Below are 24304 nucleotides of genomic sequence, written 5' to 3' on the forward strand. Positions count from 1 at the left end.
TTTATCTTATGCATCTTGAGTCCAGAAGAATTACTCATACATGAATTTTACTGATGCGTATATTCATAAGGGCCTAGTCCTTAGACTGTATGTAATCCTCTGAGAATGGACTATGATATTAAAATGTGAAACAACTGTGCATTCCTGTTGAATTATGTAGTTAATTATAAATGCTTTCTTACATGAATTTTCTCATTACAGGAATCCAAAGTACAAGGACCTGTTTGCAGTGGGGTATGGCTCTTGTAAGTAACAAATACAGAAGTGACATTGACAGATTTAAAATATTAAACTAGAGCACTGAGGTTAAATCATATTACACCGTGGGGCACAGACTACATCTTATAGCAAGGACTCAATTTAATGTATGTAAACTGAGATTGAATTCAAAATAGGGATTATAATGTCCTTTACATTCCAAGACATGAAGATTCAGAAATGCATAGGTATTGATAGTGTTAGACGGGATTTTTGGCATATGATAGTGCTGACTCTCTTTTGGTCAAGGACTTGCCTCTAGAAGCACCACGTAATCCCTCATCTGATGGACTGTGATTGGCATTTCCATTTCCTTGCCCTTCTAATTGCTTAAAGACCAGGTCTGTTCTGTTTCACCAGAAGCTAATCATGAGAGACATCTCTAAGTATAAACACAGTGTCCTTTTGGTGAGGAACATCTTCCAGAGATGTCTCTAGAGGTAAGCTCTCCATTAGGGCATGCCAGGCCTGAATATTGTGAAAAGGCACTTTTCTTGCTGTAATGTCTGGGATTAGGTATGAAATTATTATGAGCTGCTATGGACATCTAGTTCAGGGGTTCCTGTGCGAATGCATTACAACTTCTGTCCGATGTTACTGCCCCCACATTAGGGAAATGGAAAAGAATTCTAGCAGGCTGATATTTTCTCACCATTTTTATGCTATTTGTGCACCTTGTATCTACCTGTCTTACTATTCACTCTGAAATGAAGCAGAGAGGGTCAGAGAAAAGAATAGCATTGCAAAGGCAGCAGAGCTTTCTCACTGCTTCCAGAAAAGGGTAGACTACAAAATGGTTCTTCTAATTTGTGAGACGGACTGGGTGTGTTGACCCAGTCAATTTCCTCATTGTTTCTAGCAGGAAACTTCTTGTCTGAGTTAGAGTGTACTTTTTGAAGTAAAAGCTGATTCCCCTGTAGAGCACTAGTCGTCCTCCATCTGGTTTGAAATGAAAATCAGCCACGGGGCTACAGATAAATAGTGTTTGAGAACTGCAAATAGCAGGATTAGTCACTGAATTTATTACCCTAAGCACTTCAACCCTGGCAGTTCTCTGTGGATGACAGAGAGTGGAAGACAGGGAGTCAGAGACAGGGCCTTAGCTTTGCCCACCTGTCATTTGAGTTGCTCTATGTCTACTTGCAAAACTGCAGATATACTTTTTTGTTAATGTTCTTTGGCATGAAAATGTTATAGTCTGTTGTATTCTCTACTAACAAAGCAAATTGCTTGGTGTTTATTTTTAGGGAATAACTATTTTGAATGGATGCTGAAGATCTCAGTTGTGATAAAATGACTAATGAAATTCATTGTTGGGAAATTTAGTCGTGGGATAAAAAGATCAGTTCTGGGCTCAAGGAAAATGGTTGTTATTCAGGAAAGAAATAAAGGAAAATAAAACAAAAATCCTGGTTACAGTAGAAGAAAAATAGAAAACTACATATAAAGCAGTAGGAGAAACAATAGAAAACTGAAATAAGAATGAGACAAGATCTGTAATATAGTGACGTCTTGATTACTGTGTGCAGTTCTGGTTGTGAACTCTGAGGAAGTGTGTGTTTAGCTGTGGGAAGATGGGAACATGTCTGGAAAAAGGCACCAAGGATGAGCAGGGATATGTAGGATGCTGCATCATCCAGCATGAACAGACTAGTGCTCTTACAACAAGCAAAGGGAGAGGGGATTTGATATGGGTCTATAGAATCCTGAGCAGCAAAAGTGAGAAAGGGTCAAATATTCATTATTGTCTATGAGGCATATATGGAGGAGACCATATGAAATTATTGAGCTGCTGGACTAATACAAACTTAAAATAGAATAACAATAGAATGACAAAATTGTGAATGTTTTCTTCCCATACTCCATGCTCTGGAGGACAAAGATATACGTGGGGTCAAAAGATCAATTCACAGGGGGGCAGATTGCTGCTGGCCATTACCAAGGACAGGTCCTTTGATTCAGTAAGTTCATAATTGCAATTTGCAGGAAACTCTGAAAATGAGGTATAGGACAACTTTTGCTGTGATTCTTGTGCTCTTTGATCAGTTGCTACCCAGCACTCTTGGAGAGCAGACACTTGGCTGCAGGTGCCCTTGGTGTGGTCCCAAAAAGTCTTTCTCTTGTATTCCTCTTTGCTCTGACGGTAAAACCAGATGGGTTGTCTTCATTTGTACTGGTAAAGATTACATTCTGTGTGCAATATTCTAACATTTGATTTTTCTTTTAAAATGGCATTTCTGTCTTGAAGTTCACTGCATCCGAGCCCAGGAAATGTTCCTGTTAGTTTGTTGAGAAGTCTGAATTGGCCTGAATTTATTCTTTAATCCAGCAGGCAGCAGGGATTCTGAAAAACAGAGTAGGATCAGTTTTTGCAAAAGAAATTGTGACAAGAAGTGCTCAGGATATTCTTCACCTTGTCCAGCAGAATGAAATCTCATAGCCCCTGTGCTAAGAGTGCAGGAATTAGGCAGGACTTTCCCACTTCTGCCATCCAGGTGCAGAAAGGGAGATGAATCCTGGCCAGAGGAAATAGTCCTGTTGTCACATGGGGACTCAGTTAGAGCCACAAATAGAACTCAGCTCTTTGGATCTGTGGTGAGCATAATTACATCACCACTCTTTTGTGCAGCATGCATTTGGCAGTGCTGCCAGGATACAAACAACACATTTGTTCTACTGCCCGAAGTATACTTTTTGAAACAAAAGATCCCTTGTTCTGTGTGGGGCCATTTCACTCCATCATGGTGAATTCTTTACAAATAGGGTTCTAGCTTGTCTCTTGCTTTTGTATCCTATTACTGAAGGTTTCATCAGTAATTTATTTGGATGAGGTTTCTGATGCCAACGGCATTTCTTTGGCATGTGACAGTCCCCTCTGAACAAGGGAATACTGTCACTGCAATTTGCAATTCAGGATCTTTGCTGCTTGGCTAGAATTAATTGTTATTCCCATCAGGAGGAGCTGTCTTTCTGGTTTTGTTTCTGCGTAAGCGAGATTGCTGGATTTCTGGCCAGACTGACAGCCTGCAGCATAGGCTTCAGAGGTCTGTGGTGGGTGTTGGGCTTGTGCTCTGCCTTGCTCTTGAGAACACAACAAGCCCAGGCCTTAGCGATCACCTGAATTCATGTTCCAGAAGCAAGTGTGCTTCTGACAGCGTTCAGAGATGGCTTTCTATGTGCAACTCTCGCCATCATATGAGACGAGAAGGAAAAAACAATATCTGCCTGGGTAATGTATCTTCCCCTGCTCTACCTGCACTCCGTGGGTGTAACTTGCTGACTACAAGGATGCACAAGGAGTACAGGCTCACCCCCAGAACACTGAAGAATCTGATAGAGCTGTCTAATTCTCAGTTCTTTACAGTGAAATGACTTTGTATAATGGGGTCTAGTGTGGGCACAATTGGACCATGTAGAGGGGCCAGTACTGCTCTAGCTGTCTCTGTAATTTCAGCTTGAACAGGATGAGCTAATGCAGAGTGCTTTTGTTGGTATGACTGCATCTAAAGTAAAAGTTGTTATGCCTTTGTGACTGAATTAAATTGGTGTAAAATCTTGGCAAGAGTTTCCATGGAGAATAACTATTCAGTAGTGGATATCCTTGAGGTTTTTGATGCTGAGGATTTATGGACCAGTTCTTATTGTGCTCATCTAGGATGTAGTGTCACAGGGAGGAGAGGTATACATACAGTCTTGTATTTTTCATTTTCTCAAATGCACTGTCCAATGAACATGGACATCTTTCTTGTACTGCTCACAATGACTGAAACTGTTGGATAGACATTGCAATAAGGACATGGGGGACACAATGTCTCCAATTAGGACATATTCAATGTTCTTCAGAGATAATGGGGAGAAGAAAAATGGACTAGGTATCTTTAATAGCAAGGTACTGCAGCTTCACCTCTGTGGTTTGCAGGCATTGCTTACTTGACTGAAGGTTTCATCCCTCAGTGGATCTTCTGGGTCAACTGAAACAATTCATTCTTACCACTAAAGGATGAAGTGCAGTTACTCAAGGAGCTGGCTGCTCTGTGACACTGAGAAACTTTTCCTGTAGAATGGGTAGTGAAGAAAGATAGCAAGACAGAAGTGAAATAGGTTTGCATGATCAAGGAGCATGCTTCTTTTGCCTTGCAGAGTTTCTCTCTGTGAGTTTAGACTTCCAGAGACAACTTCATCCACAACTGGTGATTCTGTGATTATATGATTTACAGAATCAGGACTTTAGAGTGGAACTTAGAATAAAGGAAATAATTGGTATCAGAATTTGCTTACTTTTGGAGGTTAAAAGCCATCCTGCAAGGGATGATGAGAGTGTGTTTCAAAGTATACCATTTTTTCCCCCTCTTTATTTTGCAAGAAGTCTGGACACCCTCTAGAAAGCAAGCTGTGGAAAAAAAAATCAGTACAGAATTCCCAACCCACTGTCCATTCCAAAGATTTCATGAAAATTAAAATCAGCTTCATGTTACAAACCAATTAGGTTCATACAGAGCCTGTTCCAAACCCCAGAAGTTTCTTCTAGGACAAATACTTTGTCTTCTAGCAACTTCTAAATACTTATTTGAGAGGCATAAATCACCAGTAGGGGAGGTCAAGGTCGGAAATTCATTAGGCATCCTCTACCCTGGTGGTTTCCGACTGTGGCATGCCTTTTACAATCACACTGCATTTCCATGTCAAAACTCCATCTGACTGAGAGTCTTTCATCCACTCATCCTCAACCTGAGTGCAAACACCATAATCAGACATACCGACCTAGTTTCTCTCATGTGTTCTTCGTTCAGAAGTACAGCTTCACCTCTCCTGATGGTCCTCAAAGTTTTAGACCAAGCCATTGTGTAATCACAGCTCCTGGCAATGGTAATGGCTGTCAACAATGACTGGCATCAGTCTTTGGGTTTTTGCTTTCCAAATTGTAGCCTCCTGTCCTTGATGTAACCTTCATTCACAAAAGGACGCTTGCAGTCATATCCATCTAACTACTGGGATAAGAGCATACTGTAAGTGTAGCTGTCTTTTTCATCATTTCTGTGCCAACAGATGGTTTACATCATTACACAGATTAAAATAAAAATAACAAGCACTGCAGAACTAGAAATGATGCTCATAAATCTGCAAAAGAAAACATCCCTATTCATTTCTGTTTACAGCACTGCTTTAGGCCCTGACAGTAAACCAGGTTTGAATCCATTTAGTATGTGCTCTACTAATTCTGTATCATGTAAGATTTAAATTGTACTTAACAGAATACTAAGGGAATATACAGATACATTCTTGTCAGCCTGTTACCAGTTCATCACCAATGACTTCATCAAGAATATCAGCTTTGACATTGACCCTCCCCACCAGTCTGGGGACCTCAGTAATAGAGGACGCAACTTAGTGGGACTGGGATCCTCACACTGAAAGAATCTTACTGCATTTAGATAATGTCTGTGATCATTAATTTGTTTTTACTACTTATTATTATTTACTTACTTATTATTAATATTAACTATATTATACATGCTAATGTGATCTTGAAATGTAGATAAAAATTTAAGTTTTCTCTAAGGTCTCAGTCCAATTATGGTATCAAAAGTATCAAAAACTTAGGAAGCCCAGCTCTCTGAAATTCTCAGATACATTAGAAAGTCACAGAAATTGGGACTGAAAAATATTTCAGGAAGTTATTAGTCCATCTACGTACAAGGTAGTATTTTTATTTAAAATATGAATGTGAGGACTGAGCTTAGTCCCACTTGGCATGCAATGTAGCGGCAAGATTGAAAGCAATCCATGTGACAAGAACAGAAGCATATGTTGGACAAGGAGAACTCCACGAGTCTGAAAACTCAATTTGACAGTGCAAGCTGTGGGTTTGAGGGCAGGCCGTGCTATAAGATGTACTAGGTGTTCACTGACAATTTTTCTCACTGCTGTGGCACAGCGAAATACAATAATGTAGTTTGTGGAAGACAGCCTGTGCTGGATTTATGTAAGTAGCAGCTATTAAACTTGGTAGATTCTGATGAATGACCAAAGAGCTTTAAGTAAAAGCACTAAGAAGACTGAATGGTGCCTAAGGAATTCAGATCTCTGAACCAGATCACAGAAAGTCTCTTTCAGATGGCTTTTGAGATGTATGTATATTTAAATCATGCTCCCAATACAGACATAGAAGACTGCTATGAGTGGAGATGCCTACTAATCCTTCTGTAAGCTGCATGAGTTTATTTTGGTATTGATAATACTGAGACTGAAAACATTGTCAAAGAGAGAAAAAACATTTTGGATTTATTTAGTGAATTTCCTTGTCTTGTGTAAGGCTATGTGCATGTGATTCACAGGAGGGGGCTGCGCTGGAGTTGGCTTTCTAATCATACACCAGCACCTTTGCTGGGCTGGGACCAGCAGGCAGCTTTGGCTTTGTGAGACCCCACAGTAAAACTGCTGCAGTTAGCTAAGTGCAATATCACAAAGGCTAGTTGGGATTCAGTGGCCCACAGTTGCATGCACACACTTCAAAGGGAGACTGATACTGTAGTCTGGATTCAGTTTGCTATTTGGGCTATATTCATAAAAAGCACGAAAATGACACAACAAATCCCAGCTTTGAGAAGATGTCTCCATGTCAGTTCAAATGCTTGTGCTCAGCACTGATCTAAAGTTGCTAAAGTTAAACACAACTTTAATGTTCAGAAGCCAAGGAAAATCACTCTGACTTTTGGTAGCAGTTTTGACAGCTTTGTTGTGCCAGCAAGGTGACTGGGCATTTCCTTTTAATTGTGGGTGTGTTGCTTATTGACACTGGGTTATTGGTACTCTGAGTTGAAAGACTTATTTGCGAATGCTGATGACGCCAGTTATTAATGGTGATTGGTTTATTAGTGATATATTAGGGCCCAACTTGAGAAAGAAAGATGAGGCAATCAGAGTTAAAACTTGCTTAAAATTGTTGCAATAATTGTTGCTTAGTTGGCAGGCATTTTGATTGGTTATATTTGTTACAGGCAGGCAGAAGTCTTACTAATTAATATGCCAAATTGCTACTGTGAAGGAATATTATAATGCAGAAAACAAGTACAAGGAAAAATTAAAAGGGAATATGTGAATCTTATTTGTGAATTGCTGTAGAACATCTCCATGGACACTCAGTACGCCCACAATCAAAAAGAAGGACCATGGATCTGCTCTATTTAATTCATGAGTGTATGATGTGCTATGAGACTTTCTCATAGCTGTAAGGAGCTCTTCCATGACTACACTGTATTGATTAAAACAGGCTGGTGAAGGGGGGAAAAAAAAAAAGTAAGAAACAAAACAGCATTTATATGCCTCTGAAACAAACATAAGAAAAGTAACTAGGCCTGTGGTCTGCAGGCCGCATGCGGCCCAGCACAGCTTGCCATCATGTTGGCAGCTCTTGAGCTATCAGCTCATCACTCAGCCATAACCAAACAGTGATGTGCTGTTAACCCCATCTGGGCTGAAACCAGGGCCTGAGCAGGGTGCAGTGCCAGCTCAACTGATGGTAAAGAAGTTTATGCCTTTTAAGATATTGGCTAAACACAGTCCTGTGAATAACAAAAAACATGCATTCATTCTTTCCACTTCGATAAAGAAATTTGAGTACAGCTTTCAAGATTGCAAAACAAACAAACAAACAAACAAACTTTGTGTGTGTGTGTGTGTGTGTTTATTTGTGACTGCATTTTCAGTCAACATAAATACATGACTTTCAGATTTTCAAATGGAATCAGTTATCTGCGATCAGATATTCTACTCAAAAATCTGATCATGTCTCCTTGCTGGACTTTTGTAAACCCTATCTTACCAAAGAAAAATACCTCTCACTTCACACCTGATTCATGTCATTGCTTTTTTGGCATTACAAACATTTGTGAACAACTGTTTTCAAGAATGAAGCGCAAGAGGAGTAAGATTTCATCAAAAATCTCCAACGAACACCTTGAAACCTCATTAAGAATTGCAACCCCCCCACTGCCATTGAACCAGACTGAGGCATTAGTTACATAAAAACAGGATCGAATATTCCACTAGTTTTATGGTTTTGTTGCTTTCCCTTTATTATGTTTTAGCTAAAAAAAAAAAAAAAATGTTTTTGTTACCTATGTATATATACATTTTATGAGGGCTACTCCAAAAATAATGCCTCCCATTTTATTCTCTTGGTCCATGATGACAGAGGCAGATGTATGGCAGGAGACATTGAACCTTCCCCCCAATACTCCATTACGTTTTGTTGCTGTACAACAGATGTCAGCAGAGAGGCAGGGTTACAAAATACCATCTGACATGGAAGTGCATATGAAGCGAAGGTATGGAGCTGAATTCCTCCATGGGGAAAAAATACCACCCTCTGACATTCAGTGATGCTTGCTGAATGTTTATGGAGACCAATTAGTGGATGTGAGCACAGTGAGGCAGTGAGTGGTGCGTTTCAGCAGTGACAACAGCAACAGTGGGTTACCTCTGATGGTATAGATTTTTATTAGAGCAGCATGCAGGCTCTTCTTCATCGCTGGCAAAAAAAAAAAAGCTAATGGTGATGATTATTTTGAAAAATATTGCTTAGTGGCTGAGAATTTGCTCTAACAAACAGTGTTACTGTGCTCATTATATCTGTTGTAGTTTCTATTGAAACAAATAGGAGTCATTACTTTCAGAGCGACCTACATGCATACAGACCAAGACAATTCCTTTTCACTCAGTGTGGCCCAGGCAAGCCAAAAGGTTGGAAATCCACAAGAAAGAAGTAAGCAGAAAATCACTGCTGATATTTTGGTAAGACAAATATCTGACAGGTGGTGAGAAATGGAATAATCAGATTGAAGATACAGAATGACTTAAGTCTCTTGGTAGGAAAGAACAGGAAATCAGTCTGTTTTATGGCGACCAAACACAGGTGTGAAGAAATTCAAGGCATAATATGTATGGAGGCAGCCCTACCTTGAGAAGCTGTGATATTTAAAAATAGTGACCTCTGGCACAGAAGGAGAGATTTTGCATAGGAACTCTAAGAGCCTTTCTTCACTTAGTGCTTAAATGATTCCCTTAGAAAAAGGCATGCTTGCTTCTGGTTTTGACGTGCCAGGGAGAAGGATGACAAAATAGAAAGTGTTCAAAAGAATGAAGGAATCACGTAAGGAGGACTGACTTGGGAAAGGAAGTCAAAGGAGCTCGGTTTGTTCAGTTTGTCAAAGGAAAGCTTATTAGTAGGTTGGATCCTGGTCTGTTAACTCCCTGTTCTGGGCAGACTGATCATGTAACAAAGGGCTCCTTAATCTCCCAGACAAATGGTGTAACAAGATCAAAGAAAAGCTGGAGCTGTCTAAATTTAGGCCAGACAAAGTGTGGGTTTTAATAGCAGGTGGGTAATTGAGAACAATTAGTTTTGTTGCAACAAATTCCCAATCTCTGGAAATTTTTAAATGTGGAAATTTTAAAGGTGGAATGTTTGTCACTAAGTCTTGCTCTGTGGCAGCAAATTTTTTATTTAGAACAAGAATTAATGTAGAAAAAGCTTAAGTTATTAATGTATTTGTTCTTCAGGAGCCTGACTTATTCAGTCTTCTAGCCTTTGCAGAGGCTGTTATCAGCACTATCTCATGTCAGAGACCTTGAAATTCACTGGAAACACATCTGTATCCATGGGCCTCCATGGTCTGGAGGTCTTTAAAAATCCTCCCCCACCAAACTGATGTTGGAAACTTCAGCCATCATGCATCCTGTTTACTGAGATAACTAATTGTGGTCAATTATGCATAATTACACTAAAATTACAACACTTTTAGATCTGTTTTCCAAATACCAAATGTCTCTTACCACACATACATGCTCTGGGAGTATAGAATTGACAGTACCTGTATACCCGTCAACTCTGTTAGTAAATATAACCTACTAAGTACAATATGTTATATGAATCATGTGAAAAATTAATTTAAGTTGCCATCTTAATTACTTGTAATTTAAATAGTCAGAGCTTTGCCTAATTTTTTCTTGTCTTAACCTTTTGCTTTGTTTAATTTTAAGTTAAATCATAACGTAGTCTTTTGCTGTAGCATTTTGCTAAACATTAAGTCATAAAAGGCTCTGTTGAAGGGGAAAATGACATTTTAAGAGATCTTTTAGGGCCTGAGGATCAAAGGAACTCCTCAGTCGTCCTGTTGTGTCTCTAGTGCATTGCAGGCCATTAACTTCTATCCACTTACCTGTCTGTCTAGCCCTGTTTAATTGATGCATTTTGGTCCACAGGAGATGAAACATTTGTATGCCATAATATTACCTGGTTGATAAAGCCAGAGTGACTCTTTCCTTTTTTTAGCTTTGTTTCTGAAAACAGCTACATTTAAGTCACTGTGGGAATGATCTTGTAGCACTGCATAACAGAAACTGGGTTGAGATTGTTTAACTGTCTTCGCATTTATGTTAATTGATGTTAATTAAAGTGATGCTCTCATAACAGCATCACTTTAATTATATAGCTAAAAGACTGTCTTCCCTTCTGCACTGAAAGACCCCTTTGGCAAGAGCTGATCAACAGATGATGAGGACAAGCAGAACAGTTCCATACACTCTTGAATGTGCCATTTTATGCTGCGTGTTTTTCAAAGATTTTGAAAATATAGGTGTTCTTATGCTAGTCTCTATAAGACAAAAGGCACTTATAGGTTGACTTTTCCACAGCAAGAGTCCTAGAATCAAGTCTACTATTCACACTCTATTGTAAACAACAAAGATATTACCAGGTCCCTGGGCAATAGTGGCTTTGGTGGCAACAGACCACCCTCACAGCATCACTATTCAAGGGCTGCCAAGGCTGTGTTATTGTGATGGATACTGTCTACCGTTCCTTAGGGAACATCCCGTGACTCCTGTACCCAACCCTGGCACCTATCTATTCCCTTAGTAACTCATATTTAGATAGATAAATAGCAAAGTAAAATCTAAATAAAACAGAAAGCCATGTAACTCAGCCAAAATGCTTTTACTTGTGCCAGATACTTTTTCCTTACTAACTTTATAGTTTGAAAGACTTGGTTTTATTCTTGCTTTATTTGATAAGAAGATAGAGCTATTGTTAATCTTTCATGGCTATAGAAAGCAGCATTAGTAAAGTGTAGGTGTTGAAAAATTCCACAGCCATATAAATAATTTGTACAGAATTCCTTGATTTTTCTCATTTTAACTATTGCTGCCTTAGATGTGATCAGGTAATGTGCATTCTTCAATTGCATTCAAATTCTTTCATGCCAAGGAGTCACTTTACTGCTGAATCCTTGTGTGGAGTCTGTTGTTCTGCAAGCAGTTCCCTTGGGGCAAAAGAGTGGAATTACCTGTGTGGGTTTCTTTTTTTTAAGCTACAGAAAACATCTCTATTTCAGTCCTGTGATGTGTAGGGTATTACAGGAATTCCTAATGAGCACATCAATGTGTGGCTGAGATGCAGGGGATGTACCAGCTTGAAAAAAATTTGATGTTTTTCAGCTGTAATGCTTAAGTATCCTCGAACATGCTACTCCAATCAGTTTGTTGTGTTAGACTACACTGTGACAGTACTTTCATATCAGAGCACTGAGATGAAATCATCTATCTTCTATCTAACTCAAATAGAAAGAAAAAAAAAATCACCATGAGGTCCACAGAGCCTGCGGTCAGCAAAGCTTGTGGTCAGCCTTCTGTGCAGGCATCATTAGCAGTGGTGCACCTGTAACTGGGACTAGGCTGGCCAAATGGACGAGCCATTGGCCAAACTGCCACTTTTACTGCTTTCTTTCTTGAACTTATCTCGACAATATGCTGAGTGCTGTAGAAGAGTCTCTGCAGAAAATGTGGATTATACATACAGCGCTGCTGTGTGTATCAGCATGAGCAGCATGCATGTTAATAAACCCTGCAGTGATGACACAGTGCAGAAAACTCTCAGGTTGAAAACATATCAAAAAGGAAACAAAAATTCCTCTGTTTAGCTTCCCTCTGTGGCTTTATCTGCCCCTTGATGCATGCCATCGCAGAGCAAGACCATATCTGTAAGTACTGTTTTTACAAACCACTATACAGGAAAAGTTCTGTTTTTATGTAGTAATCTGACAAGTATAATAACTAAGAGTTGCCTCTTTTAATAGCTGTCCTTAAATCTGTAAGAACAGTAAAGTGTCTTTTTATTTGATAAAAACAATCTATTTTAAATCATTTTGAGTGCAGTGTACAGATTTATGAAGTCTTCAGCAAAAGGCTGTTTGACATATGAAAGTGAGAAAAAAGGAAGAGCTAGAAGTGGAAAAGGTAATACTAATAAGCATTGGGAATTTATTTTTCAGGGAATAAGGAACATTTCTTTGGCAGCCAGGAGAATTTATCCTGAGGGTGGTACAGTGTTGCCAAGTCTGATTATTCAGAGATCACAAGGCAGGCTCTCAAAATCAGGAGATGATTACAAATGATAAGAGTTGACTTCTTTTTATTTTCCTCCTGTGATTTCAGGGTAAAATATGGTGTTATAAAACCTTCCCTTACTGGCGTGAAGGCTGGCTAAGAACATTTCATTCTGAAACAAAGCGGAACTTGTGTTTAAATAATGAGGCTGAGCCTTGGAAAAAAATCTCCTTCTACTGCAGCACTAGTGATACGGCAGGAATTTGCAGCCCTATTGTAGCTCCTGTCCATAAGATTCCCATCATGAACGCAGAGAAAATGGTTCTCAAGTTAATGGAGTTTTGACAAAAGCTCCAGTTTGTGGCTGTGCAAATCTGATGAGTTACAACTTTTGCCATTTTATGTGTTTCGAGAGACTGACTTGCAGCTGGAATCTGATTCTTGGAATACAATTAAGAAATTACTGGTAAGTCGTGGGTCTGATCCATCTTTGCTAGATTGGTACTCCTTGCTGGTTTATTTGCTTTCTTTAATATTATGCTTTCTTATCTGTTAGATTGCTGCTATGGCTGAACTATGATTTTTAATGAAATTTTCTGAATTTGATTCCCACTGAGAAGGGTGAATTAAGTTTTGCAACGGAGCGTTTGAGCTATATTTTCAATTTGCAAAAAGGTTTTTAAGACTTCCAGCCAAACCTCAAGCCCCACTGGGATCTTCCATACTTTAAAGGCATCAGAGCTTAGCTTCTTCCTATATGCCTGTTGTACTGCAGAATCTCTGACAGCTTGTAGTTCTTCCAGACTTCACAGCATGCCCTGAAAATTGCAATTTCCTTTTCTTATTTGAAACAAATTCTTATCATTTCTTGCATATGGTTTTACCGCTGACAGTCTGTAGTCCCAGCCTGAATACTAAGACTGTAGTGCTGTTTCTTGAGTTCTGCTACAGTGTATGAATGTCTTCAGCTTAACTCTCAAAGTAGGAGCCACAGAAAAGGAATCTCCATTAACTTTCAAATGATAGTCAGTTGGGACCATGTTCTATGCTGACCACCAGCTGATTCACATTTTAACATGCCATTGTCTTTCCAATTTGAATTGTTATTGCTTGAATCCTCAGCTTTCTCCGAGCCTCTCTGGGTGGCATTTGAACTATTTGTGATGTATTTTTTCTTTTACTTAGCATGTGTATTTACATAACTGCAGATTTAGTTAAAAGAAAGGAAAAAAGTGTCATCTCCAGCTGAATTGGAAAACAAAATTGTTGTCAGTTTGGGTAAACAGCTTCAGAGCAGGAAATCTGAAAATCACATATAATGATTGAGATAACTGGGCAACGAAAGCTGACTGTCAGTAGGGGTGATGACCACAACTGACCAGTATTTTCTGTGGTCATGACATCCCTTGTTGTGTTGAATAGGAGAGGGCAATCATGGAATACCTGAAATAATGCTAGGCTGTATTCTGATTTCATGACCAGGCTTACCAGTCTATCTGGCTATGGAATTATCATTAAAATGTGTTTATTTAAAGATCAGATTCAGCCTACACTTTTCATTGGGAAGGTATTTGAGTATGTCTTCCTTCCGCATTAAAGCATACTTCTATGTTGGAATAAAAACTGTAAATTGGTCTGGCATTGGTCTGATTTTAACCTTGCTGATTGCAGGATTGGTTTCAAAGAGAAGCACAATAGTGATACACAATAAGACTGAAATTAGCCTCTTTAAATCATTTACTCAGTATCAGGACAGGCTTAATTCTGCCTAATGGCTTATGACATGTGTGGCACTTCTTAGATCAATGTCTCAATACTCAAGAAGATGGTAACTCTGTCTCCATTTAAGCATCCTGTCCCAGCACTGTCAGATTCAGAAAAAGCCTTGAAGACCTGACGCTCCTTGCCATGTGGGTTGGTGTTTCTACAAACCTGAAATTCAGAAGTAAATGGTCAGAGCTTGGGCTGGAAACTAGGTGGAGGATTTCCTGCTTTGGATGGGTGGGATGGCAACAACACGTCCTTCTGGACATGTCTCCGTATGGCAACAGGGACCCTTTTATTCCTTGTGCAGATGTGTATGCAGAGGGTCTTGAAGCTCATCACAGACTGTGTCCTATTTCTTGTCCTTCTCTTCGGAGAGAGAGTCCTGCAAGGGAACACCTCCCCAAAACATTCTGCTGCATGAGGACATCACAAACAGGGAAGGTCTGGTGGGAGATGTGGAGGTTGGAGGCTGTCTTGGACAGAGTGACCATGAAATGATAGATTTCTCGATTCATGGTGGAGCCTGGAGGGGGAATAGTAAAACTGCTCCCTTGGACTTCAGGAGGGCGACTTTGAATTGTTCAAGAGACTAATAGGGGGAGTCCCCTGGCTTTCAGTCTTAGCGAGTAAAGGGGTCCAAGAGAGCTGGTTGCTCTTCAAGAAGGAAGTCTTAAGGGCGCAGGAGCAGGCAGTCCCCCTGTGCTGCAAAATGAGCCGGCGGGGAAGAAGACCAGTGTGGATGAATAGGGAGCTATTCTTGAAGCTCCGGGAGAAAAAGAGAATCTACCGCCTGTGGAAAGAGGGACAGGCAACTCAGAATGAATACAAGGAAGTTGTTAGGATGTGTAGAGGTGAAATCAGAAAGGCAGAAGCCCAGCTTGAATTTAACCTGGTCACTGGGGTGAAAAGGAATAAGAAACTCTTTTATAAATACATTAACAATAAGAGGAGGACTAAGGAGAATCTTCATTCTTTACTGATGTGGCTGGGAATGTGACCACTGAGGACAAGGAAAAGGCAAAGGTTCTGAATGCCTTCTTTACATCTGTCCTTAAAGGTCACACCAGTAATCCTCAGGATACTCCACTCTCTGACCTGGTAGTCTCGGCTGGGGAGCACACTAACCCCTCTATGATTCTGGGAGAAACAGTCAGAGACCTACTACTCCAACTGGACTGCCACAAGTCTATGGAGCCAGATGAGATCCACCCGAGAGTGCTGAGGGAACTGGTGGAGGTGATAGCTGAGCCGCTTTCCATCATCTATCAGCGCTCCTTGTTGACTGGTGAGGTCCCAGAACATTGGAGGCTTGCCAATGTGACTCCCATTTACAAGAAAGGTCGTAAGGAGGATTCGGGGAACTACAGGCCTGTTAGCCTGACCTATGTGCCAGGGAAGGTTATGGAACAGATTGTCTTGAGGGAGATCATGCGGCATGTGCAGGATGACCAGGGGATCAGGCCTAGCCAGCATGGGTTCATGAAGGACAGGTCCTGTTTGACCAACCTGATCTCCTTCTATGATCTAGTGACCCATCTGGTGGATGAGGGGCTGTTGATGTGGTCTACCTAGACTTCAGCAAAGCCTTTGACACTGTCTCCCACAGTATTCTCCTGCAGAAGCTGGCAGCCTGTGGCTTGGATGGGTACACTTTTGGCTGGGTAAGGAGCTGGCTGGAGGGCCACGCTCAGAGAGTGGTGGTGAATGGAGTTAAATCCAGCTGGTGACCTGTCACGAGTGGTGTTCCCCAGGGGTCGGTGCTGGGGCCTGTGCACTTCAATATCTTTACTGATGACCTGGATGAGGGCATCGAGTGCACCCTCAGTGAATTCGCAGATGACACCAAATTGGCTGGAAGTGTGGATCTGCCTGGCGGTAGCGAGGCCATATAGAGGGATCTGGACAGGCTGGAGAGCTGGGCTGAAGCTAATGGGATGAGCTTCAACAAGGCCAAATGCCGGGTCCTGCACTTCGGCTACAACAACCCCTAGCAACGCTACAGGCTTGGGGCAGTGTGGCTGGAGGACTGCATAGAGGAAACGGACCTGAGGGTATTGATTGGTGCTTGGCTGAACATGAGCCAGCAGTGTGCCCGGGTGGCCAAGAAGGCCAATGGCATCCTGGCTTGCATCAGAAATGGTGTTGCCAGCAGGAGCAGAGAGGTGATTGTTCTCCTGTACTCAGCACTGGTGAGGCCGCACCTCGAGTACTGTGTCCAGTTCTGGGTCCCTCACTGCAAGACAGACATTGAGGCCCTGGAGCAGGTTCTAAGGAGGGCAACAAAGCTGGTGAGGGGTCTGGAGCACAGGCCTTATGAGGAGCGGCTGGAGGAGCTGGGATTGTTCAGCCTGAAGAAGAGGAGGCGCAGGGGAGACCTTACTGCTCTCTGTAACTACCTGAAGGGAGGTTGTAGTGAGCTGGGGGTCGGCCTCTTGTGTCATTAGTGATAGGACCAGAGGGAATGGTTTCAAGCTATGGCAGGGGAGATTCAAGCTGGACATAAGGAGGTATTACTTTTCAGAAAGGGTGGTCAGGCACTGGAATGGACTGCCCAGGGAGGTGGTGCAGTCACCGACCCTGGGGATGTTAAAGGAAAGACTGGATGTAGTGTTGAGGGACATGGTTTAGTGGGACCTATTGGTAATAGGTGAATGGTTGGACTGGATGATCTTTTAGGTCTTTTCCAACCTTGGTGATTCTATGATTCTATGATTCTGTGACATACACAGAGAGACATGCCTGAGTTTATGACCAGCAATGTACTTTGCTCCTGGTTGGGAAATTTTGAAAGACCAAAGGAGCAAGGAGCATTGCTACCCGGAGCCTTGTCCCCTTTTCCAGTTGGCAAAGAGTGGGATGAGGGTGTGTGCAGATATTTTAAGGATGCTCCCATATTTTCCCTAATGTGTGCTGCTTAAAGGTAGAGCAGATCATAACACTCAGGATATCCCCTGGAAATACATTGGCTCCTGTCTATCAGCTGTTCACAGGCTGGATCTGCTGGCTTTGTAAGAACAGAGACACTGGAGAAGGGATTTGGTATTGTACCACATATGTTAATGTTGTCTGACATATACCTCTCTGTATTATAAATATCTCTATCGGATAGTGGAACCGCATTAATTTGTACATGTTTTCATGCCAAATTTGCTTGCCTTTTCTAATCAAATATTTACAAACAGTCTCACCATGCTGTCTGGCATCATGAGGCAGCTCTCTGAACGAAACCATTAATTTTATGTTGCTCGGCATCGGCTGATTAGATGCTTTGTGGAGGAAGAATTTATATGAAAGCTCAGAAATGAAATCAACAATACTCCTGCCAAGCACTGTAGCCTGTTGCTACATGTTGCTTTCATTCGCCAACTGGTTTTATTCATTTATCTGAGCGAATAGTGAGTGAATCTTACTAGAGAATTGCACAGGCTGTGAAGCAGCACTCAGGAGCATGACAGTGTGGCTTCTTTGCTATTTTCTTTCTGCACTTCTGCTCCCAACACCAGAGATCAGCTTTCTGCTGTTTGAAGCAATTTCTGCTCCAGCTGTGATATCTAGACATTACAAAATATAAAGAAACAAACAGGAAGATCTCAACCTCCTCTAGACCAAACATTATTTGTGAGAAAGGTTGAAATAGGAGTAGCTATGGGCCGGGTAACCTGCACTGCACTTCTCCTAGCAGTGCTAATTTCTAGTTGCCTTTGCCTTTCAGCCTTGTGCTGCAGTTATCATGTTTGTTCAGATTTACTTCAGAGCTGGTGGATCTGAGAGCTTCTCCGTGGTGCCCTGGGGTTGCAGAGGGGGCAGGATCTCTGCCTGTATGTTTTAGATGTGCAAACGGTCTTTTTTGCTGTGATACCTCAGTTCCCTTCTGCCTTGATAGTCTATGTCTTCCCAGATGAGGCCAGGCAACCCTGCCTATCATGCTTACTGATTAAAAAGCCAAGTCTGTGTGCCAAGACAACAAATGTGCAGAAGACAACATGCATCCAGAGCTGCATGAATCTTGGGTCCCATACTGTGGTCCTGGCAACAAAAAGCTCTATTCCTGTAATTCCCATCGAGGGAGAATTGTCTCTGGAGTCTTGTTTTTCAGAGAGGCAATTCAGTGTTGAGTGATGCTTCTCCGGGCCAGTACCCCATCACTGTATATGCATTTTGGAGTGCTCCTGACTAGTCCAAACCATCTTCAGCTCCTGCAAAGACTGACAGACTCAGTCAGCTGTCTGTCCTCATGGCCTAATATCTAGTTCACGAGCTGTCACTAGGCAGCTTTAAAAACTGAGTCTTCTTTTGGTTTCATTTAAGAGCTGCTAATTACATAGATTGAGTGTTGTACACATGTGATATCACCATCATTGCTCTAAGATGATACCATTTAAAATGAGTGGTTTTCGTGCAGATAAGCAAGCACAGGGTCACAGAGTTACAACAACAAGAGGTGAGAAGAGATGGCAGAGAGAAATAGATGAGCAGCCCATATTTAGATTGTTTTGTGTCTGTCATGAAACTGGACTTGAAAATATTCTTCTGCCTTCATGTACACTCTGAGAAAGGAAAACTTGTGAGACAGCTGCAGAAGTTCACCTCAGGAGCTCTGACACAGGATGTGGGAAGCTTTCACTGAGCAGAGAACAGCAGGAGGGAGGAGGTACCACTTCAGCATATGATACTGGTGGGACCTTTTCTGAAATGTTGCATCCAGCTACGAGCAATTCAGTCTTCACTATGGACACTCAAAAAAACTTCAGAGGAGAGCCACAGTATGACTTACGTTTGGAAACTACCTTACAGTGAAATACTTACACATCTTAACTTAATTAGCTTAGTTATTAAAGAGTAAGCTAACTAAATAGTGATTTTCTTATTATCTTTTAGTTTCTTGAAGGGAAAGGAAGGAGATGTCTTACAGAACAGAACTCTTTTTTCTTGCTTTTTCATCTAGGATGGAATCTAGCAAATGGAATTCAGAGATCTCAGAAAACTGGAAATGAATCGATTTTTTAAATAGTAGAAGTAATTAAGCATAATTCAGCATGTGCTGAATTATTTCATCACAACCATCTCTTCTGGCCTTAGAATTTATGAATCTGCATAGGGCTCATTCCATCATTAATTTTAGTGATATGTAAGTTACTTCATAAGCTCCTGAGTTTAGGTAGCTTGTCATTATTTGTAGGGCAGAATGGTACAAAGAAATTGCAGAGGGCTCCATTAGAGGCTTTTACTTCCAAGGCTTTCCTGTCTTTTGTTCTGGAGATGAAAGATGATCATTTTTCAACAGTGGGGATCAGTAAAAACCTGAAGGAAATCCATCTAATGTAATGTTTTCATTAGAGCTGAAACATGTGAGACGCTGAAACTGTTCTTCACTTACCTTTTGGTTTTGCCACTCCACAACCAAAATTTGTAATGTGCAGTATAACATTTCTCCCTACTGATCTGCAACTTAGGGAATTAAGTCATAGTTTTCCATTCTTAACTTCATGCTTCATAGTGTTTGGCAAGCTGCTAAACCATCAGAATATACCCAGGAATATCTGGATTTTAACCTCACTGATTCATATCATAGACCACCATATGCTATGATGATACTTAAAAAAATGGTCACTGAAAAATAAGTACAGACCAAATTCTGAGGTTTTAGAAACTTCTAGCACCAGAAGAGTAAAAATCTCTGCACTTTTTTTTTTCTTTTTCTATTTCAGTGAGTGCCACATGTTTTGTTCTCAAGGATATCACTTTGCAGTAATATAGCTGAGAGATGATAAAATGAGTTTTAGGATGTTGTTACATGAAGTCAGCTAGAGAAGGTAGGAAAGAGATTTATTCAGAGATGTTTACAACTCTGTATCAGTGAGAAATCTAATCTGCAAAACATGTAACCAGCTTTTAGTTGTTTCTTCAGCAACTTCTCTCCACTTCCGTTTTGCTGGCTATAAGATAGGAAGAACATGATTTTCCTCTGTGGAGAACTGGAGGTTTACTTTCTGCACAGAGCATCCTTATTTTTTTCAACAGTGGATTCAGGTCATAGTTAAATTTTAGGAATTAATTGCTGTTGGAGTCTCACCTGCCATGAAAGACAGGCAGCAGGTACAGCTCAAAGTGCTGTTGCCAGCTTGTTCAGCCATGAATTATTCTCATCAGATTCCTACAGGTATCAGAGAACTGACTGAAGATCTGCTTCCAAATGGGGTTCCTTAGCATTTGCCAGCTCCTCTCATCATATGGTGCCTGATGAGCTGTTTTGCAGCACTGCACAGGAGATATTTGTAGAGGGACAGTATCACCTGCTCTTATTGTTTGGTGAGTACATAAAAGAGAAGCACAGCAGATTCTCAAGGTGCTAGTACTGTGAATGCCACATTGGGTGCCAAGGACCACAGAAACACAGAATCACAGAAAGTCAGGGATTGGAAGGGACCTCAAAAGATAATCCAGTCAATCTCCTTAGTGGAGCAGGAACACCTTCCTAGATGCTGTGCAGTCCCAGGCCTTTTCCTTAGCTGCAGAGTTTGGAGTGAAGCTGGACTGCCCAGCAGTAATCTGGCTGGTGGGGACAGGAGATAACGGGAAGCTGAACTCTCCTTTAATTCCCACTGTGAATCCATGGTCTTGTAGTTTGGTTTGATTTATGTAACAGTTGGCTTCCCAGAATGGAAGTGCACAAAGTTGGTTGTCACTAGAAAAAGGTGGAAGTTTCTTCTTAGGTATATAAACATCTGATGGCAAGCAACAAAGATAAGTGGATCCAGACTCTTCTTGGTAGCACTGGGGGAGAGGACAAAAGACAATGGACAACAAACTATGACAGAGAAAAGTTCATTTAAACATAAGACGAACTTCTTGTCTGGGGGATTGGCTGAACAATGAAACAGTTTACCTAAAAAGGTTATGGAGAAATCTCCTTGAAGATAATCAAAACCTGACTTGACACATTCCTGGGCAACAGGCTGTAGTTGGCCCTGCTTTAAGCATCTAGTCAATGGTTATATGGTTCTTTTCTTTTTTCTCAACTTACTCCCATCATATCTAAATGTGAACTAAAAGTTGACCCACGTTTTGCACGGGTGTTTGATGCTTTCTTTATGTGAGCCTTTCTGCCAGTTCCATTCTTTTCTAACAAGTGATTGCTGTTCAGAAGTTTTGCTCTGAAAGATCCTCCCCTTGCTATAACTTTTTTCCCCCTTGCTTTTGTTACCTGATCAAAAGATTGAAAGCTATTGATTTGTTGCCATTTACACTGCGAGCTGACTTTATTCGAGACTAACAGATATAGAATTTGCTTTTATTTTAACTCAGTGTTTCAGAAAATGAATTGTTTTGTTCAGAAATCTACATTTAGTAGTTCTTAAAAAACATTCATACGCTTATACTGATCACCAATTAAATGCTTCACAGATCTGCTTGAGATGTGCCGTATTTCACACACTAAAAATAAAAGCAAGCCAGGAAGAAATAAGTTACTGCAGGAAGAACTAAATAGCTGGTCTGTATTCCAGCCATGTACAAACAGGAATGCTGAAAGATGCTCTGCAGATTTAATCAACAGTAGCTGGCTTCTGCACAGGATAGTGGGAGGAGGACCTTTAGGGACCTGCGAGATGCCTAATGACAAATTAATAAGGATTTAGACAGGATTCTAGAAAAAATATCACTTTATCAATGCCTTGTTTTTTTACACTTTTGTAAGTATCTGACGTCAGTGCTGCTGAAAATGGGGCAGGGACAGGTGTCGGAGCTATAATGGCTGTCCCACGTTCACTGTTATTGAAAGAGCAAGCCTGTACGGGCTGACCCGTGCGTACATCTCTGCTGCTTCTGTGCTCCTCAGTGAAACCTAAGACTTATGGCAGATGTCTTCAGAAAAATTCTCTGAGCTGCGGTATCATTTCTAATTGCCACCTCTGAAGTCTAGGCTGTACACGTCTGTCTCATCAGGCATCTGTCTGCTTTCAAAAGGCTGCAACATCATCATAAAACTCTAACGTGTCTGTCCTTTAATTACAGAACACATGAGCATCTCCTGCAATGCGTGCACCTCCCTCATTGCCCATCAGGCCAGGAGTACTGATATGCCAGCAGCCTGGCTTGTTTACAGTAACAGCAGGCTGCTGTGATTATCGAAAAGCGGAACATTCGTAGAGATCTGTTTGTTGTGTGATCCGGGGGATTTCTGAATGATGTGTGCCTCCTCAAAGCCTCCTGCTGCTAACAACCGCTTCGCCACTTGATGGCACTCTTAAATATTTAGTGGGTTGCAAACGCCATCAAATAAGCCCCTTTTTTTCAGAACAGGGGTGGAGGACGTAGAGCCTCATGCATTAAATAATAAAACACTATAAAGTCTGCGGCTTAAGCTGACCAAAACAAGAAAGGAAGGAGCAAGAGTTGAGTCGGTTGTGCCGGTGGCTGCCAGCTGTGTGCTGGCACTGGTCTGACTTCCCAGCCCTGGAGTGCTCTGCAGAGATTACTGTCCTGTTGAGTGTTGTGGTTGGGAATGTCCTTCACTGCCTGGCTTCTGAGGAGCTTTGTGTTGTGTGAATCTGTTAACTTGTCTGTCTGAGGGTCGTGAATGTACTCCTGTAAACCATAGGAGTGCTCCTCTTGACATTACCAACGGATGGAACTTGCATAGCCCCCATCAGCGTCCTGTTCTTCCTTCTTCTGTGGTATATATCCTCAAGAGTGCTCTGAGGAGTATGGAGAAGAAAGAGCTAAGACCATGCTAGCTGGGCTGGAATACAAAACTCACTGTTGCTATTCTTCATTGCATGGACTCTCTTCCTTTTATTTGAGTATCTTCAGGGTATACATTAGCATTCATAACAATAGGTTGCACTATCACTATTTTCATTGCAAAACCAAATCTAAGCCTATAATGCAAAGCTCTTTCTGATCAGTATGAGAAAAGTCTGGCACTACTTAGAGCTCTATGAATTCAGCCCAGTTGTGTACTCCTTTTCCTTTCAGTGCTCACCTGCTCTCCTTTATGTGAACCAGAGGAGAGCTGAGCTGCAAGTCAAATACTCCTGTTGCTCTAAGGAAGGCATGATATCTTTTCATCCTGTTTTCTACTGTTCTTGTCTGCCCCTGAGACTCTCCTGTAGCATGCAGCAACAAACAGTGCCTTACTTGCACTTGTTTGCACAGGTGTTTACAAATCTCTATTTTTTCTTGTATCAGTTGACTGCAGTCTCTCTTGTATTTCTTTGCCAGACTATGTTTTAGAGTAAGATGCAAACATGCATGACAGCTTATTTCCATATAGGCTGTTTGTATCTATCAGTCTGGGCTTCTGGAGTCTGTGTCTTGATTCTGACATGTGTGGAGCCCACAGCAGTAATTATGACTGTGGCATGGCCTCAGGTCATGTGTAAATTACAGCCTGCCTTGTTGCCTGTCAATTTTGTCTTTTCTAAAATTTCCAAAAGGCTTTAAAATCCTATTTTTTCTCTCTCCAATTGGAACTGCAAGTTCTGTGCTTCCCAAACAGAGCCACAATTAATAACATTAACTTGATCAGGAGTACCAGGAGTTAGTCCAGCACTTGGTGGAAGATGTCAGGCAGAATACTAAATGTGACATTCCAACATCTGAATCAGCACAAACAAAAGCAGTCCGCAATTTGCCAGCACTGGATTGAGGAGATTGCCTCAAGCTTGCAGAGCTTGCTGCTGACCAGAGGGCATCTGCTTATCCCTGGAGCTGGGAAATGCTCATTGAGCTCAGCCCAGCACAGGTGGTCTTAGCAGCAGGATTCAGTTTCCACTGACAGATGGCAGAAAATAAATACTGGTGGAGTTATCAGCTCAGACAGCATCTTGGAGGGGTTGCTGTTGAGATCAGTGGTGGCCCTGGAGCTAGGCTTTATTTTTCTTGGTCCTCAAGA

At 41.3% G+C, this 24304-nt stretch overlaps 1 protein-coding gene across 2 annotated transcripts in view; it reads left to right on the forward strand.

The window, feature by feature from the left end:
• Positions 1 to 24304, forward strand: part of DNAI1 (dynein axonemal intermediate chain 1) — a 140746-nt gene that overhangs the window by 37022 nt on the left and 79420 nt on the right. For both annotated transcript variants that reach the window (XM_085214430.1, XM_085214429.1), the window contains one exon: positions 202 to 245. In XM_085214430.1, coding sequence (XP_085070556.1) covers positions 202 to 245 — 44 coding nt within the window. The remainder of the gene's footprint in view (positions 1 to 201; positions 246 to 24304) is intronic.

Source organism: Meleagris gallopavo, chromosome Z (assembly GCF_905368555.1).
Source record: "Meleagris gallopavo chromosome Z, MGAL_WU_HG_1.1, whole genome shotgun sequence".
Classification (NCBI taxonomy): Eukaryota; Metazoa; Chordata; class Aves; order Galliformes; family Phasianidae; genus Meleagris; species Meleagris gallopavo.